The following is a 20,222-nucleotide window of genomic DNA, read 5'->3' as shown; positions in this document are numbered from 1 at the left end:
GGCCACAATTCCATCACCAAATTAGGGCTAGTGACATAAAGAAAAACACTAGACCGCCAAGTCAACAAATTCTGGCAAAAATTAGTTGGAAGAACTAAATTGGCAAATTGTTAAAAAGTTTAGGATTAAATTGACTAAATTAAAACAATTGGGACAACACTTTTTGGACTATCATCCTTAATAGTTTAGATATACATTGGGCTCGTTTTCAGTCTTTCTCATATTGGTGGTCATTTGCATTAGTTTGTAATATATTGCCAGGTAAGTTTGAAGGAGAATCAACCCTAACATGCTCGACACATGGATGGTGAGAGTGAGGACAATGCTTATGATTAAGGCAACTTTCAAAATGCTACATTTGTACCAAATCGTAAGTTGTCTTCGTTCGCGAACATAAATCATCGAATTGGCACAAAGCCTAGCTAACCATCAATCTGGTTCACTGAAATTGTTCGAATTCCCATAGGATAGCCTAGCACACTGAAATTTTATAAAAATAATTCAAATTCCTTTGGAATGTGAACAATTTCATATTTTATTTTTTGCTCAACTGGATAAGTTGAATATATTTAAAATTATCAAATTATCAAGTTTACCGTATTTGGAGTTATATATCTCATATGAAATCAGGAACGAAGTATACCTGATGACAAACCATTTTAGATGAGAAAAATCGAAGCATATTAGATTATTCGGAGATTGAGGTGGTGTTCCCCATCTAAGGAAGGATGTCAATGAGAGAGAGAGAGAGAGAGAGAGAGAGAGAGAGAGAGAGAGGACAGGACAATTTTAAGGCAGATAACTTTTTAGCTCTAAAGAAAATTATATTGATTGAGTGATTTTCAGGCACTTTAAGAATGAAACTTATTTAAGAGTAGTAGTTGAAGGTGTAGATGACAAACATCGCGAGAAGACAAAGAACAAAACAAATAGTGGCACCCACACACACCAATATATTAAAATAAGTACTGTGATTGATTACATTCAATGCAATGATAGTAAATTAAGTTTAAATTAAATTTTTTATATCCGAGACGTGTTGTACTGGAAAATATGCAATTGACATTCTAAATCATTCAAAAATGCATACGTATTTTAAAATAAATCATTGGAGCATATTACACTAGAGTAAATAAAATTTTATATGGGCGGGGCTTATTCCCTTTTGATTTGTTGGCAGATAAAAAAAAAATTATATTATATCGCATGCCAGAAGATTCCCTCCATGTAACGGCAGATTTATCAGAAATTTCCCTGGTAAGCCAACTTTAACGAGGACCAATTGATCTAGTACAACGAAAGCAACTTCTTTTATTCAACAGGCATAGACCAGAACTGCTAAACCATTGCGGTCACCTAAATTAAGGCATATTATTCAAGATGTCCTCAATCAAACAACCCAAAGACAAGTAAGAAGAGCCACCCTCAATCACCGCCATCCTACTCTTCTCACTCGCCTCATTCACCTTCTTCCTCCTGTCACTGTCGACCTCCTCCATTAACTTCTTTATTACACCCTCTATTACGTCTGCTGTCACCACGAAATCACTCTCCATGCGGGGATCCCTTCGAGGATGCCTCTGATGGTCCATCTTGATCTCCACTGCAAGGCCCAGCTCCACCACCAATTCGAACGCATTAAATTATTGCTCCCCGGAGAGGGGCAATGTGGCCATCGCCACACCAAATCATATGCTTTCTAGGGTGGAGTTCCATCCGCAATGCGACACGAATCCCCCGATTGCTGGATGGGCCAGGACGGCAACTTGTGGAGCCCATCCAATCACTTTCCCGATAGTGGCCGTCCGGTCCAAGAACCCCTCGGGCAAGACCTCAGTAGGGTCCATTAACTCACTTGGGAACCAAACCTTGCCCTTTGGAGGTGGCCGTCGTAGGGACCATAAAAAGCGATGCCCACTTCGCTCCAACGCGCAGGCCATCTCCTTCACCTGCTCCTCGCCTAAGCTCCCCATGCTCCCGAAGCACAGGAAAACCACCGATGAAGGCGGTTGCTCGTCGAGCCACTCCATGATGTCATTGCCTTGGTGGCCACCGCAGGCCTTTGTTTTAGTCTCACCCTTCAGATTCAGGATGGGCCCCAAGGGGTACACCGCGGGCGCACCAAGGCCCGCCAAGGACCTCAGCGCATACGGTTCGAGCTCCTCGAACGTATTTACAATAATTCCCTTGGCCGCTCTCATCCTCTTGGCGTGCCCCAGGAACGGTCGGACGGTCTCCTTCGTCAGAACCAGGGGAGGTAAGACCTTGGCTGGCAAGGGGTTCGTCAAACTCGGGCAGTCCAGCTCGGCGGCGGAGTCCTTGTATTCGGTTATGTCCACATGGTACTCGTCTTGCAGCGACTGGAGGTGCAGCATCATGCCGAGGAATGCAGCGCTCGATGTAAACAAGACATAGGACGGGACTCCAAGCTCGTCCGCCAGGTCAATCATGGTGGTGCAGAACATGTCGAGGACGAACCCAGCTAGGCGCCCGGTTGAGCCGGCTGAGTCAGCGAGCTCGGCAATGGCCCACTTAACACGGGCCTTGTTGCTTTCCACGAAGTTGGCGATGAATTAGCCTGAGGAGAAATCCGGGTTGGCATTCTCGCGCGGGAGGTGGATGAAGCGGAGGCGAGAGGCAGCCATGGAGGTGGCGAGGGAATTTGTGTACGAGTCGACGTCAGAGTCGAAGGGAAACTTCATGACGAGGACGGTGACAAAGAGGCGGGGGTCACGGTCAACGATGAGCTTGGCCATCTCGACCATTGCTACGAGATGGCCCATGCCAGGGGTTGGGATGAACAGGAGCTCGGCATCGGCCATCGCGATTATCTCCCGTGCTCAAGTGAGGATTTTGAAAGTTCTGCGAGTGTTTCGAAGTTCAGTCGATGAGGATGGGGGCCTCTTCTATTGATTATTGAGTACGGTGTTTTGAGGAGCGGACGATTCGTAGTTGTAGAAGGCTGGGGCCCTCTTCTGTTGATTATTATGTGCGTCGTGTTGTGAGAAGCGGAAGATACGCCTTCTGTCGGCATCTTTTACCATTTTTTGCTCGGAATTTTTCGTTTCTTCATTTGCACGGAACTCGAATATAAGAGAAGGCAGAGAGATGGTTGCAAGACACGATCCATCTTAATGAGATTTTATACCTTACTTTTTATGGGAATTGTCGACTGAGGACAAAAATTTATCTTAAGGTGCTTGAATATAAATTACATATAAGACACGATCCATCTTAATGAGATTTTATACCTTACTTTTTATGGGAATTGTCGACTGAGGACAAAAATTTATCTTAAGGTGCTTGAATATAAATTACATATAAGACTCGATCCAGCTTACGATTTGTCACATCGATTTTATAAAATAAATCCACGTACACCTAATGCTACTTGTCCCTTCTTGTCAAGACAAGAAGAATATAAAAAATCGGCTATGTCCGACCATTGCTACGAGATGGCCCATACCAGGGGATGGGATGAACAGGAGCTCGGCATCGGCCATCGCGATTATCTCCCGTGCTCAAGTGAGGATTTTGAAATTTCTGCGAGTGTTTTGAAGTTCAGTCGATGAGGATGGGGGCCTCTTCTATTGATTATTATGTACGGTGTTTTGAGGAGCGGACGATTCGTAGTTGTAGAAGGCTGGGGCCCTCTTTTGTTGATTATTATGTGCGTCGTGTTTTGAGAAGCGGAAGATTCCTGGTTTTATTGTTGGAAGATTCCTGGTTTTATTGTTGGAAGATATGATTTAGCAAATCATATCAAATTGTAAATTGATATGTAAAATTGTCTATCTTAGGTTTAGAATGATAGGGGATAATTATTTTCCTTTATTATTTCTTTCTTTGTAATTAAATACAATGTATTGTGCACAGATTACATTCAATAGAGAGAATACAACTTTTCTCCTATTTCTTCTTTTGCATACTTTCCTTTGATCTTCTGACATGGTATCAGAGCCTCTAACGATTCTGGCATAGCTTTTGCTTCCATCTTGATTGCCTTGAGGAACTGTAACCTACAAAACAGTTACTGAAAGGAATCAACTCCTTTCAAATTTTTCTTTGCTACAATGAACAAATCAAAAGCCCTCACCTCCAAATCAAATGACCAGCCAGCAAGAGATGCGACGCCACAGACTATGCACAATCCAGATTCAACTGTCGTGACGACTATGGCTGAACAACAACTCAGTCAAAACCAGATCCAGCCTCAACACGTGCAATGGCAGACTTTTCCGGCTTAGTTCAATCTGGGGCAGCCCTTCTTGGGCCATCCTTACCAGTGGATGCCGTATCCATGGATCCATGGGACAAACCCATATACATCACAGCCGGGCTACCAAAGCAGCTTGCGGACCAATGGAGGCCCACCAACCAACAGTGGGGCAGGCTCTACCTTCGGCCCGGAGCAGACGGGCGGATCAGGCGAATCAGGGGGAACGAATCCTTACCCGAATTTTTTCAATGCGGATCGAGGAAACAGGTCAAATACTCCGAATGTAGGGGCGAATACCTACCCGACTTCACCTGGTTTCTTTCCATATCCAATCCTTGCTGCCGGAGGACGGCCGGAGCCTGGCGACCCTCTTTACACGACGAATGTCGACGGACCAGAACTGAAACTCATCAGTCATCAATTAACGGGTCCAGACAATTACGCGACTTGGTCAAGCGAGCTCCGGCGTGCCCTGGTAACAAAGGATAAAGAGGGTTTTCTCGACGGAACCATTCCGGTTCCGACCGATGAGCGAATGGCTCGATTTTGGAAAAAAGTGTAATCAACTCGTCAGAACTTGGATTGGGAACTATATCACAACTGAAGTGGCAGCAGGGCTTCCCCCGACAGAAGATACGAAAGAGATGTGGGATAACATTAAGGAAATGTATGGAAAGCTAGATCAAATCAAGATCTTTTCCATTACACAGCAAATTTCAGATCTGAAACAGGGCAATATGAGTATCGCGACAGTCTATAACAAACTGTCGGCACTGTGGAATGAGATGGAATCAACCGAAGAAAAATTCAACTGGCCCGAACCCATTCTACAACAGTACAAGATCATGCATGAAAGAGAGAAGGCGATTAGGTTCCTCCTAATCTTAAACGAGACATACCTTTCGTTTCGATCCCAGATCCTAACCATGGATCCTATGCCAAACCTTGGCCGAATCTATCAGCTTGCCGTCCAGGAGGAGAGCCAACAGAAGACGGCAACCTATGGAAAGGGGAGCGAGGCGATGGCTCTGGCCGCAAGAGGCCATTTTCGCTCTCCACAGAGGAACCCAAGAGTCGGAGGACGAAATGGGGCGAATGTGGGGTTGAGAAACCCTAGCCCTAATTTTGGTGAGCAAATGGACGGCTCCGATTTTGTTGAACAATCAGACGGCTCCCATATTATTTCGATAGGGCCATTCTTAGATGGCCCACGGAGCAGCTTCGCTGGAGCAGATGGGCCACGTGGAATCAATGGGCCCCGAGCAAATGTTTATGGACCAGAAAGTGCACGCGGATTTCAACCCACTGGATTAGAAGGGTCATATGGGCCAACTTCGGCCCAAGCTTTTCAGCCCGACAACAGATTTCATTCAACTGCAAAAAACAATGGTCAAAAAGGAAGAGGTAAATTATATTGTGACTATTGTAAATGTGCGCACCATACAATTGACAATTGTTGGAAATTACATGGGAAACCTGGAGAAAAAGAAAAAGGGAAATCTTCACAAGTTTTTCAAGTGTCGGGTCAGCCAACAGAAAGATCGATTATCTATGAGCAGTGTCAGGAATTGATGGGAGCTTTAAAAAGGTTGGATGCCTCTGATAAAGCTGGGAGTTTCACAGCTACATCTTATTTCTTGATGAATTCAATTTCGAAAAATGCATGGATTATAGATTTAGGTGCTAGTGATCACATTGTCTGTGATAAGGGCTTCCTTTCCAAAATCAAGATATTATCTTTTCCTATATCAGTGCAACTTCCAAATGGAAATTCCACACAAGTTGCCATAACCGGCACTGTGAATCTTAGTCCCCTAATTACACTTCGAAATGTGCTATATTTGCCTGACTTCCAATTCAACCTAATATTAGTTAATCGAGCTTCTAAAGAAAATTCATGCCATGTCCTATTCACTCCCGATAATTGTTTCTTTCAGGCCCTTTCGCCTGGCAAACTGATGGGCTTGGGTAAAGCTTATCAAGGACTCTATTTTTGGATGGATTTTCCCAGCAATTCTAAATTGTCTTCTATTGAATTCAATAAATCATTATGTAACCATGTTATCAATGACAAAAATTTTATTTATCATAAAAGATTGGGACATAGTGCTAAATTTCCTTGTCCTTAGTGTCCTATCTGTCCTTTGGCAAAACAGACATGTACTCCTTTTCCCAAATAGTAGTTCTAGAGTAGATGGCATTTTTTCATTAATCCATGCTAATGTTTGGGGACCCTACCATACCGTGCATCGTGATGGATCGCAATATTTCCTCACAATTGTTGATGATTTTTCTCGTGCAACATGGATATTTCTCATGCAATCCAAGAATCAAGTCATTTCCTATCTAAGGACATTTTTTTCCTTATCCAAAAATCAGTTTGGAAAAACAATCCGTCGCATTAGAACTGATAATGGAAGAGAGTTCTTCAATGGTGAATGTGCTTCTTTATTTTCATTGAATGGAATCTTGCATGAGAGTTCTTGCACTTATACACCACAGCAAAATGGTGTTGTTGAGAGGAAACATCATCACCTCTTAGAAGTAGCACGTGCTCTTAAGTTTCAAGCATCTATTCCCGAGAATTTTTGGGAAGATTGTGTGATCACAGCAGCATATTTGATTAATCACATGCCATCACGCATTCTGCAAGGGAAGACACCATTTGAGGTGTTGTATGGAAGGAAACCGAATCTGAGTCATCTTAGAGTTTTTGGGTGTCTTTGTTATGTAACTACAGTGGGACACAGGGATAAGATGGCACCACGTGCTAGTGAATGTATATTCATGGGGTATCCCACCTTAAAAAAGAGATATCGGATTTACACACCATCCACAGGAGAATTTCTCATGAGCAGAGACGTTGTTTTCCATGATAATATTTTTCCCTTCCAAACTGTTGTTTCTTTATCTGAAGATGAGAAGACAGCCAATTCAAGATTCTTATTGGAAGAGGATTTACTTTCGGGAGGAACATTTATTGCTACTTCTCCACCAAGACCAACTAGTCAATTGCCTACATTGCCTATTGAGACATCTACAAGTCATTCCACTGAAGAACCTTATATAGAAGAACCAGCACAGTTCGTAGAACTTCTAGCACCAAGCCCTGTTATAGAAGAGTCTTCCTCATTGCAACAAGAGCCTACACGACGTTCTAGTCGAGTTGCACGGCCACCAGCTTGGACAAAGGATTACATATGTGGTTCTTCCAGATTATCAGGTACTCGTTATCCTCTCTCGTCTTACATCTCATTCGATAGGATATCACCAGAATATCTATGTTGCATGAGTCGTATTTATGAAGAACGAGAACCTTCTAGCTATAATGAGGCCAAAGACAATCCTCATTGGCAAAAGGCCATGGAGGCCGAGTTACATGCTTTGACAGAAAATCATACTTGGGATGTCGTGCCAATGCCTACTCATTGCAAACCCATTGGATGTAAGTGGGTTTTCAAGATCAAGTACATGGCAAATGGTTCTGTAGAGAGATGTAAGGCGCGATTGGTGGCCAAATGATTCACACAACGAGAAGGTTTTGACTACCATGAAACTTTTTCGCCTATTGCAAAGGATGTCACGGTTCGATCTTTCTTATCAATTGCTGCCTTTCATGACTGCCCATTGCATCAAATGGATATGCATAATGCTTTTTTACATGGTGATCTGGATGAAGAAATCTACATGGATCTTTCACCAGGATTACGGAGACAGGGGGAGTCTAAGGTATGTCATCTCCATAAATCTCTTTATGGACTAAAGCAAGCCTCTCAACAATGGTGTGCCAAGTTTACTAATGCACTTATGACTGCTAGATTCAAGCAGTCCAAATATGACTATGCTCTATTCACTTGGACAAAAAGTATGTCATCTATTTACTTGATGATTTATGTTGATGACATACTTATCATGGGAAATGATGATTCTGCTGTGAAGAAACTTAAAGTACATCTACATTCCACCTTCCATATCAAAGATTTAGGGTCACCTAAATATTTTCTTGGAATTGAGATAGCTCGTTCAGATCAAAGAATCTCTCTCAGTCAGTAGAAATTCATAATGGAAATCATATCAAAAACAGGACTGTTAGGCTGTAGACCAGCCATTATTCCTATTGAGCAAAATGCTAAGCTGACATATGTCGACTATGATACTGGCATATTTCGATGATCCGTTATTAAAAGATCCGTCGGGATATCAGAGACTTGTAGGGAAACTTATATATCTCACTATGACTAGGCCAGACATCTGCTATGCAGTGCAGACTCTTAGTCAATTTATGCACAGTCCAAAGCAATCTCACATGAATGCAGCCTTGAAGATCATGAGATACTTAAAGACATGTCCAGGCCTAGGGATACTCCTTTCTCGAAAATGCAACATGGAAATGACGGCTTACTGTGATGTAGATTATGCCACATGTCCTATGAGCAGGAGATCCATTATCGGATTCTATATCAAATTTGGGGAATCATTACTTTCATGGAAGACAAAGAAGAAGTCTACTGTATCTCTATCTTCAGCTAAAGCCGAGTATTGGTCCATGGCCAAGATTGTCTGTGAAATAGTTTGGTTAAGGGGTTTACTTCAGGATCTCAGGGCACGAGTTGAAGGATTGACTACACTCTTTTGTGACAATGATTCAGCACTCAAACTTGCAGCAAATCCTGTATTGCATGAGAAGACAAAACACATAGAAGTTGATTGTCACTTTACTCGATAAAAGATTCAAGAAGGAGTAGTCGAAACAAGAGGGATCAGAACCTCAGAGCAACCAGCAGATATATTCACTAAACCTCTTTGTCAAAGACAACATGCATATCTTCTAAACAAGCTTGGAGTCTTGGACATCTACAAGCCACCAGCTTGAGGGGGAGTGTTGGAAGATATGACTTAGCAAATCATATCCAATTCTAAATTGATATGTAATATTATCTATCTTAGGTTTAGAAAGATAGGGGATAATTATTTTCCTTTATTATTTCTTTCTTTGTAATTAAATACAATGTATTGTGCACAGATTACATTCAATAGAGAGAATACAACTTTTCTCCTATTTCTTCTTCCGCATACTTTCCTTTGATCTTCTGACATTTATACGTCTGCTGTCGGCATCTTTTGCCATTTTTTGCTCGGAATTTTGTCTTTCTTCATTTGCACGGAACTTGAATATAAGAGAAGGCAGAGAGATGGTTGCAACACGCGATCCATCTTAGACGCAATCAATGCCCATCGTCCAAAATGCATAACGTGCGCGAATCCCACACTTCGTCCAATATCTTAATGAGTTTTTATACCTTTTTTTTTTTTTTTTTTTTGTGGGAATTGTCGACTGAGGAAAAAATTTTATCTTAAGGTGCTTTAATATAAATTCCATTCAAGACTCGATCCAGCTTAGGATTTGTCACGTCGCTAAATTGGTTTTATGAAATAAATCCATGTACACCTAATGCTACTTGTACCTTTTTGTCAAGACGAAAAGAATATAAAATCGGTTATGTCTGGCGATTCATTCCTTCCTTTCTCAACAATGCCTTTCTCGTCCCTTTACAACTAACCGTTGTTCATCAATAAGCAATATTTTAAGAACATCAAGAGTCAATTAAAATCAGTTTATTAAGCGACACAATAAGTTATAGTTAATTAATAGAACGATTCAAAGTGATTTTACCATTATTTAATTCACAAGTCCTATAAAAATGTTTATAAAAACATTAACTCTTTCGTCCTTTTTCTCAATTCCCTTCTTTTTGTCTTTATAAATCCTTATGTACTAGTCATAAGTAAAGCAACAAATGATGGCATTTATTTCATAGCAAAAGTATTCTAATGATATTTTCAAGTGATTTGGCTTCATAGGATGATGTGTGAATTAAAATATGAACAAACAGGTCTTGTCAAAATAATGTGTGATAATAAGTCGGCTAGCCAAGAATCTAGTTTTTTCATGGTAAGAGCAAATATATCGATATCAAGTATCACTATATCCGTGAGTGAGTCAAAGATAGTAGCATTGAACTTAATTTCTAGATTAGAAGATCAAATTACAGATATTTTGACGAAATCATTGAAGGGGAATTTGTTCAAAAAATTAAAGATGATGCTCGATGTTGTTGATTTCAAAAATCAATTATAAAGGATGCTATTAGAGTAATATAAAATTGATTGGTGAAGATTTGAGCCTGTTGATTATTGAGCTATGGATTTTTTTGTTAGTATTCTTCGAAGGATGTCTTGACTTATGATGGGTGTCCAAAGATGATTGAAGACAAAAGGAAATCAGCATGATTTATGGTGGACTATGTTTGGGTAGACCCTCTACTATTCAACAAGGAGTAAATGCTATCATAAGGAAAATAGAAGCTCTTATTTGTTTTTTGATCGTAGAGCTTGAAATTTTAACGTTGTTAGAAGGAGTGAAGACTTCATGAAATTTGGCCCATTTAATGATTGTGTTTTCTTGTTGTTGACATTTTGTCCTTGGGATAATAAGTGTGGGATATTTGTCTTCATCTTTATTATAATTTAGGTGTTCTGCTATTATATTGGATGTGAGGGTGTGTCATACACAAGAAGCCACTAGAAAAGTATTCTAAGAACAATTTCTTCCTCCAACTTGTACACTCATTCTAAATTTTCAAAGTTGTCATTATTTTTTTGGTTCCAACAATAAAAACCTTTTGGCAACAAAAGTTTTAACTTGTCGCCAAAGCAATAACTGTTGGAATTTTGTTTGTTAAAACAAAATGAGTGCCTTTACTTTGTCCCACATAGAAAAGGTGGGAGCAGGAGGATTAGTTTATTAATGAGGAATTTCCCTTTTGTAGTTAAAGGAGTGATTAGGTGGGGCTAGACCCCACCATACCCGTGTGCGGGTGCGCGGATAATTGCGCGATTATTTGGCGCACTTAGCGGTTTAATTAGCATTAATCCCTTGCTTTTATTTCAAAGGTTGCCTTTTAAATTCGAAATTCTATTTAAAAAATTATTCCGAATTTTATTTGTGTCTTTTCAATACAACCTTTGGAAAATTACTTATTCGGTTTTAATTTATCCGAATGATTGCAATTGTTCGTTTTTCGACTTTTTCCGAAGAGTCGCATTGGTTTATCCGAACAATTTTCTAAAGACGTGTTTGTTCGCAATTTTCACGAAGAGTTGCAATACTGTTTCATATATATACTTGTCATTTTCGGAAAGAAAGTGTGTTGTCATTTTCGAGTCCTCTTTCTGAAAAAACAGCAGTCAATTTTTCGATTGTTTCTTAGAGAGACCTTGGAGAAATACTAGAATTGCTATTTAGTATTCTCATCCGAGACTTTGTTGTATCCTCGGAGGATTTTTGCGGTGACCATTAGCAACGTTGTGGGGCAAATAAATCCTTAAAGAAAGTGATATCACGCCTCAAAGTCCGAGTTGTTTTTACTCGATCCGATTTTATTGTTCAACCCATTTCGAAGACATATTTTACCAACAATAACCACCCAATGTATTCAAAGAGAAAAATATTTCCTCACTAGTCGATGAGAGGTGAATAATTAGCACATAGCTGTAAGTGCCCCAAAAAAGAAACATCCTGGACATCCGTAAGAGGGGGAGGGTGGTGGAGAGCACACGCAACAAGTACTTGGAAATTCAAGCCAAACAATGATCGCGCGAGCCAATCAAGGCAAATTATTCAAGATGACGAGAGTTCAAAATTCTCAAGATCATGATAATGATGATGATGATGTCTTGGGAATTTTTTAATCCTTGCTGAGACAACTCGTTTGAATTAGGCTGAGGATCATGCTCGTCACGGTGTGATTTCTTTACTCAATTGTGCTGTCTGGTCACTTTCATGATCTCCAGCTGGTGAAAGGAATACTCCAAGCACGCAAAGGATTCCAACCACTGTAGCCATCGTAGTCATCTAAGTCATGGCGTATTGTTCAAGATGTCCTCCATTAACCGACCCGAGAGGCAAGTAAGAGGAGTCACCCTCGACCAACGCCTTCTGACTCTTCTTGCTGACCTCCTTCACCTTCTTCTGCCTCTCGCCACCTGCCTCCTTCATTAACTTCCTAATTCCGGCCTCTATTTTGTCTGCCATCACGATGTCACACTCTATCCTGAGATCTCTCCCGTAGTCCATCTTTATTTTCGTTGCGAGGTCCAGCTCTGCCACTAGCTCAAAAGCATTGAACTGTTGCTCCTCGTACAGGGGCCACATAACCATCGCCACATCAAACCATATGCTCTCGAGGTTGGAGTTCCATCTGCAGTGCGACACGAACCCCCGATTGCGGGGTAGGCCAAGACTGCAGCTTGCAGGGCCCAGCCAATCACTTTCCTGATGCCGGACATTCAGGGGGTGTTTGGTTGGGCATTCCCAAGGGGCTTTGGGCCCCCAAAGCCCCTTGGGAAAATTTTGGGTATTTGGCAAAGGCTTTTGAATGCCCATTTGCGAAATGTGGGCATTTTAAATGCTGAAAGCTGAATGCCGGGGGGACCAGCTTTGAGCATTCGGCATTCCGGACATGCGATTTTACTGTTCATCGCGTCACTGTTCATCGTCTCCTCCGCCGTTCGCTTCTTCTTCGCCGTTCGTCTTCTTCATTGCCAAAGGCGGCGCTCAGCCGCGATCTGGCCGCCGAGAAGCCTCGCCTGAGGTCGCGCGGACCTCAGCCGGCGTCGCCTGGTCTCGCACGAGCCATGCGACCAGGTGAGGCCAGATCTGGCGGTCCGGCGACGGCCAGATCTGGCCGTCCGGCGGTGGCCGGCCGCCGGAATTTGATTTCAGATTTTTAAAAAAATAAAAAATAACCAAAGCTAATTCCAAATGTAAATTTTGCCAAACGGTGTTTATGCTAAGTTGCATTTCAATGCTAAAATTTACCAAACGGTCTAACATTTCCAAAAGCCCCTTTCCCTCAAAGATATTTGCATTCTCCCAATGGCATTCCCCAAAAGCCAAACCAAACGGGCCCTCAGTCTAGGAACCCCTCAGGCAAGACCTCTGTGAAGTCCTCGTAATCACAGAGCTACCAATTTTTGCCGTTTGGCGACGGCAGCCGTAGGGACCACTAGGAAGCAGTGCCCACCCCGCTCCAGTGCGCAGGACATCTCCTTCACCTGATCGTCACCGAAGCTACCCCTGCTCCCTAAGCATAGGAAAACCACTGATGAAGGTGGTTGCTCACCAAGCCACTCAACGATGCCATCACCGCCGCGGCCACCATTAGCCTTCTCTTTAGTCTCACCATCCATATGTAGTATGGGCCCTGCGGGATACACTGTGGGCGCCCCGAGGACCTCACCACATGCGAATCGAGCTTGTCGACGTATTTACGACAATGCTATTGGTTGCTCTCATCCTCCTGGCGTGCTCTAGGAACATTCGGACTGCGTCCTTCATCAGAAGCAGGGTGGGTAAAACCTTGGCCGGTAATGGATTCGTGAAACTCAGGAAGTGCAGCTCACTGGCTAAGATAAGCTTGGCCGGCAATCCATGATATGGTCAAGATAAGGTTTGTGCAAAGTCGTTTCTAATCCTTTACATTACATCGACGGTCGCTGTAGTTTACTAAGAACACTCTATGAAATAGTCAAGATAAGCATTAAGCAAAGTCAACTTTCAATCCTTAGGGTTAGATCCCGGGTTACTCGTGGTGATTCGTAGTGTAAATTCGCCCAGTATTTTCAAAGGAAAATCAACCCAACATGCCCCACGAGTCGATGATGCAAGTGAGGACTGATGCTCACGAATAAGGCGAATTTCATGATACTATATTCATACAAAATACCAAATAGTCTTTGTTCACAAATTCAGGTCATCGATCCGCTAGATAACCATAAATTTGATTCGCTAGAATTGTTTGAATTCCCAAAAAAATAACTTTGCTTGTTGACATTTCACAAAATAAATTCATACTCTCTCGACAGTGGATATATTTAAATTCGGTTAAATTATCAAATTTTCAAGTTTAACGCATGTTAAATTATGCATTGGATAGAAAATCATGAATGAACTGTGGGACCGACCGACCAAAGTAGGCCGAGGATCAAGAATATAAGGTTATTCGGAGACATCAAGGAGATGTGCTCCACACGTGAGGAAGACTTGTCAACGACAGACAGACAGACAGACAGACTTTCCCAAGCAATGCACAAAATGGGACAAGAAAAGGACAAACGGAATAGTTGCATTCACACACCAATGCAACCAGACAATGGGATGGGACCATTCTAGTCCATAATTTCGATTAACAAATGATATTTAAGCGACTTAAGTCATCACTGAGATCTCACAAAAAAACTCAGACAAATTCAACGGTCCACGATGCACTTGTTAGGCAAATTTTTCACACAAGAACTTTCGCACCATTCATGCACTTTGAGGCTTGTCTAAAAAATGCAATAAAAATCTCAACCACTCAAAATGTCCGTGTATTTAAAATGAAATATTAGAGCATACACCATTAAAGTAAATAAAACTTTGTGCAAACATTCTGATCAAACCTCAATTTCAGGATTTTAACTAGCGAACCTCTTATTAATTATTAGATCGAGAGTGGATAAGACTACACATAAAAATTACTTTTACATTGACTGCATGTGCTAGATTTCCACGATAAGAGTACAAATTGATCTAGTACTATGAGAGTCACCTTTTTTAATTCAACATGGATACACCTAAAATGCTAAAGATTCCAACAATTGGAGTCACCTTAATCAAGGCATATTATTCAAGATGTCATCAACCAAATGACCCAAAGCCAAATGAGAAGAGCCACCCTCCATCAACGCCTTCCTACTCTTCTCACTCACATCTTTCACCTTCTTCCACGTCTCGCTGCTAGCGTCCTCCATTAATTTCTTTATTCCGCCCTCTATTTCGTCTGCTGTCACAATAAAGTCGCTCTCCATCCTAAAATCCCTCCTGTAGTCCATCTTGATCTCCACCGCAAGGCCTTGCTCTGCCACCAGCTCGAATGCGTTGAACTGTTGCTCTGCATATAGGGGCCACGTGGCCACCGCCACGCCGAACCAAATGCTCTCAAGGGTGGAGTTCCATCCGCAGTGCGACACGAACCCCCCGACTGCTGGGTGGGCCAGGACCGCGTTTTGCGGGGCCCACCCAATCACTTTTCCAACACCGGCCGTCCGTTCAAGGAACCCCTCCGGCAAGACCTCCGCGGGGTCCGTGTAGTCACGTGGTAAATCAAACTTGCCCTTTGGTGGCGGCCGTCGTAGGGACCATAGGAAGCGGTGCCCACTCCGTTCCAGCGCGTAGGCAATTTCCTTCACCTGGTCCTCGCCAAAGCTCCCCCCACTCCCAAAGCACAAGAAAACCACCGACGACGGCGGCTGCTCGTTGAGCCACTTCATGATATCGTCGCCCCGGCCACCACCATCAGCCTTCGTTTTAGTCTCTCCCTTCAAATTCAATATAGGCCCCACGGAATACACCGTGGGCGCCCCGAGGCTGGCCAAGGACCCCACTGCGTGTGGTTCGAGCTCATCGAACGTGTTAATGATAATTCCCTTGACCGCTCTTATCCTCTTGGCATGCTCCAGGAATGGTTGGACCGCCTCCTTTATCAGAACCACGGACGGCAAGACCTTGGCCGGCAACGGGTTCGTGAAACTCGGAAAGTCGAGCTCAGTGTCTGAGTCCTTGAATTTGGTTATGTCCATGTGCTGCTCGTCTTGGAGCGACTGGAGGTGTAACATTAGCCCAAGGAATGCTGCGCTCGACGTAAAGAAGACGTAGGACGGGACTCCAAACTCGTCCGCCAGCTCGATCATGGTGCTACAGAACATGTCGATAACGAACCCCCGAGCTGCCGGATCGAGCCAGCCGACTCGGCGAGGTCGGCGACAGCCTGCTTGACGTGGGGCTTGTTGCTTTCCATAAAGTGGGCGAGAAAAGTGCCCGAGGAGATCTCGGGGTCTGAGTTCACACGCGGGAGGTGGACGAAGCGGATGCGGGTGGCATCCATGGAGGTGGCAAGTGAGCTCGTGTAAGAGTCGACTTCGGAGTCGATCGGAAGCTTCATGATGAGGACGGTGATAGATAGGCGGGGGTTGCGGTCGACAAGGAGCTTGGCCATCTCGACCATTGATACGAGATGGCCCATGCCGGGGGTTGGGACGAGCACAAGCTCAGCGTAGGCCATCGCGACGTAGTTGATTTTCTCCGGAGCACAAGCGAGTGCTTCGAAGGTTTTGCGGTTGGAAGAGGCGGTGATGAAGCTTGAGGCTGCTTATGTTGATTATCACTGGTGTTGGGATGTGACTGTGAGGTGGGGAAGATCCCCGTTTAAATACGACTTCTCGCGGCATTTTGGTCTTTCATTAATTTGCATTATTTGCTTTTGTTTATTATATTTCGTGATGCATTTGTCGTCCTTTGAACGGATGGAACTCGAAAAGAAGAGAAAGCAGCGAGATGCTTGGGCATCAAGAAGGGAAATGACGTCATGGCTTTGCTGGTTGCGAGTCAACTCGAGGACTAGTCTGACACCAACCCAGACAATAATACTCTGGAAAGGAAAGAGCTGCAAGATTCGATCCTCTGCGTGATTTACGCTCGAGCAACATCTATTGTATAAATTTCTCATCCACAAGGCCGACTACGTTTGGTTTAGGAAATTAATTTGTAAAATGTCCCTTTTTTTCACTTTCTATTAGAATATATCACGAGTTCGAACCTGCTGAACGAAACCCGATCGGATAAAAATGTGTAGAGCCCGACCACGGCAATGTGAAAAGAAAAAAGAAGAATCAGAAAAAAAGAAGAAGAAAAGTCCCGATTGGACTTTGTTTTCCGTTCCCACTTGGCGTGGCCTTCATGAGGGATCCAAATTTTAAGCTTCTCCGGGCGGTGGATGAATATACATATCCCCTAGAATTCGTTACGTATGTCTTCTTGGTTGAGGAAGAGGGCACGAATCCAAGCCATTCCTGACGTGTACCGCGCAAATTTTCCCGAGCGGCGAGATATTCGAGTATCTGATTTGGAGATTGCGGCTTGGTGTATTCAAGAATCGCATTCAAGAGATTGTACGCTTAAGCAAATAAATCTTGTGAAGATTTGTGGATTTTTTTTTTTTTTTATTTTATGAAATCAAGATATTGTTTTCGTGAGGAAGTGTGTGAAACTAAACATTTTGTGAATTAGTTGGTGTAATTAATAGGTGAAAAGTATCAAGAATATTTGAGTGACTCAATTATGATAATAATCTCCGTTACATCGTTTGATCGGAATCCTTTACTATTCTTTACCGTGGAGTAGGTCTCACCTCCTAAACCACATAAATTTGGTGACCAAATCATCCCCTCATTCTATTTATTTTGTTCAATCATTTCCTTTTCCAGCACTTATATTAGAGGTTGTTGCTTGAGGACAGAAAAGTCTTTTACTCTCTTCTATTTTGATTGTCTTCTTTCACCTTCAACCATGGGTAGGGTTTGAGCTTGTCTCACCTCCCCTCCATTTGTTTTTATTTTCTTTTAGCTTTTTTTGTACTTTTCCTCTTTTTTCTCTCTCGATCTAGATCTTGGAGCTATGATCTCCTAATCTACTTCTAGATTTGAGAGTTGGAACTCTTCAAATTTAGTTCTAAACTTATAAGTTTTTCTCTTCCGATTTAGATCTAGGAGTTTAATAATATTTTCGAGAATTCGATACCTCCATACTCTATCCATGTACGAGTTCTCTTCCTCCAATTTTAATGATGACCCCAGGAGCTCTAGCATCTCATTAAACTATGAAGATTTGCTTTTCCAAAGGTTAGATCTCTATTTATTTAACCAATTTTGAATAACATTTTCGAGGATTCGATACCCCCATACTCTATCCATGTACAGATCCTCTGCCTCCAGTTTTAATGATGACCGCAGGAGCTCAGGCATCTCATAAAATTATGAAGATTTGCTTTTCCAAAGGTTAAATCTGTGTTTATAACCTATTTTGATTGTCTCTGTACAACAATGGTGTAGAGGAAGCCGAACCTAGGTTCACATCGCCAAATGGCAACCCCGTAGTTATAGGAGAAGAAATTTCCGGTATGTATTCATCACTAACAACAATACAAGATCTAATGATTGGCTACCAATAATTTTGCTTGACAAATTAGTTCTTTTGGAACTAGTGTATGCTTAACCCTATTGGTATTTTGTTGATCCTCCTTATTGTTGGGATTTGGCTATGTTTGTGGTGTTATGGCCTTTCCTCTATTTCAATTTGCTTTACCATGAAAGTTTATGTACCTCTCATATATAAATTTTAAGCCATGAATACAAATATATTTCAACCAAAAATAATAACAATAATAAGGAAAATTGTCCAAAAAATCCTAAATCTATTGTAAGTTTGCCAATTTAGTTCTAAAGATTTTACTTATACCAATTGAGTCATAAACATTTTTTACATTTTGTCGATTAAGTCAATCTGGTCAATTTTAACCAAAAATCATTGACATATTCATTCTATGTGACACAACCGATATTAACATAGATAAATTTTAATAATATTTTAATAAATTTTTTAAAAATTTTATTTTGTTTGTTTCTTTTTACTTTTCTTCTATTTTCCTTCTTTACTTTTTTTTTTTTTTTTTTTTGTCTTGTTACTTTTTATTCCTCTTCTCTTCCCTTTGTTTTTTCTTTTTCTTTTTTCCATTTTTCCTTCTGTTGTCCATTCATTGACCTCAAGCAAGGGTCACCCTACCAGCCTCGACCAAGGGCCATGCCCAAGCTTGGGCTGGTGAGGACGAGGGCGGCCCTTGCATGAGGCCGACAGAGGTTGCCGGGCATCAACAAGGCCCAACGATGACCAATGAGGGAAAAATGGAGAAAGGAAGAAAAAAGAAAAGAAAAGAAAAGGTAAAAGTAAAGAATGAAAAGAGAAGAAAGGAAAAGGAAATATAAATAAATGATTTAAAAAAAATATTAAAAATTAATCGCGTGTGGCACATGCTTTGTAGGATGCTTGCTATTCATATTAGTGATTTTAGGTCAAAATTGGCTAGATGGACTCAATTGGTAGAACATTTAATCAAATGGTTTGATTAAAATGTTTATGACTAAATTGATAAAAATATAATAGATTTAAGACTTTTGGAATAATTTTCCCATTGTATGTATAAGCTATAGTTGACATTGTTGTTTCCACACAGGCATATGCAAGATATGCTATCTATCTAGAAACCTAAGGTGTTTTTTTTTTTTTTTTTTTGGTCATTAGAAACCTAAGGTGTGAAAAATTATAGGCGTAATACCACCAAAAAAAAAAACTCAAATTGGTATACATGTAACAAATTTATCCTTTGTTCACTCTAGTTAATTTTTACCACGAAATTACTGAGTTAGATGACACGTGACAATAGATAGATATATTTGTTTGGAGTTTTATTATCCATTTATCGTCGATGTACTCATTTGTGATTTTCCCTAATATTAATTCAATTTAACCAAAACTAACATAGGGGTAAATTTTTCATAAATGTATATTAATTTAGGATAAATTTACCACAAATGTGTCAATTTAGGGTTTTTATAGTATTAACCCAAATTTATATAGTTACCATTTACTTTATCAAAAGTATTAATCACTTTTCTTCTGCATCACAAAGAATTTTACGAATAACAAAAAGCCTACCAGCGAGATAAATCGCTCTCCACACAAAAAGGAAAGAAAGAAAAGATGCATATCATGCGGAAGCGTGATGGGAAGTATCATATTTGTTTGAACCAATGGACCCGGAAACATTACTAATAGTGGCGACGACAGGAACGAGTGCCCATAAAACGAAGGCTGTGATTCAAATGATTTGAATGTTTTTCGGTTGTTTTTTAGGGTCCACTGAATGAAAAAAACAATTTGCTTCTTTTAATAGACAAAAACAATTTTTTCTTTGGAACCCAACGAAAATAGTCCAAATAGCCTAGTGGTTTGATCCCAATGCCAAAAAAATGGGGTTTGAAATGTTTACTAACTTTGGAGCTTGATGTG

General features: G+C 41.4%; 2 protein-coding genes and 1 pseudogene across 2 annotated transcripts; all 3 read right to left on the bottom strand.

The window, feature by feature from the left end:
* Positions 1-1,284: 1,284 nt before the first annotated feature.
* Positions 1,285-2,906, bottom strand: LOC120291166 (annotated as a pseudogene).
* Positions 2,907-12,134: 9,228 nt separating this feature from the next.
* LOC104454480 (anthocyanidin 3-O-glucosyltransferase 1-like) lies at positions 12,135-13,471 on the bottom strand. The gene is made up of 2 exons (XM_039316535.1): positions 13,242-13,471; positions 12,135-12,480 (listed from the first exon to the last, which is right to left on the bottom strand). Exons 1-2 carry the CDS (start codon positions 13,469-13,471, stop codon positions 12,135-12,137), a joined length of 576 nt encoding a protein of 191 aa, XP_039172469.1.
* A 1,408-nt stretch (positions 13,472-14,879) lies between these two features.
* On the bottom strand, positions 14,880-16,488 carry LOC104433880 (anthocyanidin 3-O-glucosyltransferase 2). Its single transcript, XM_039307478.1, is given in 2 exon segments — positions 14,880-16,044; positions 16,047-16,488. Coding segments are annotated over 2 exon segments (1,446 nt in total). The 5' UTR covers positions 16,384-16,488; the 3' UTR covers positions 14,880-14,935.
* Positions 16,489-20,222: the final 3,734 nt, after the last annotated feature.

Source organism: Eucalyptus grandis, chromosome 1 (genome assembly GCF_016545825.1).
Source record: "Eucalyptus grandis isolate ANBG69807.140 chromosome 1, ASM1654582v1, whole genome shotgun sequence".
NCBI classification, from domain to species: Eukaryota; Viridiplantae; Streptophyta; class Magnoliopsida; order Myrtales; family Myrtaceae; genus Eucalyptus; species Eucalyptus grandis.
The sequence above is the reverse complement of the archived record's forward strand: the minus strand, read 5'-3'. Positions and strand labels throughout refer to the sequence as shown.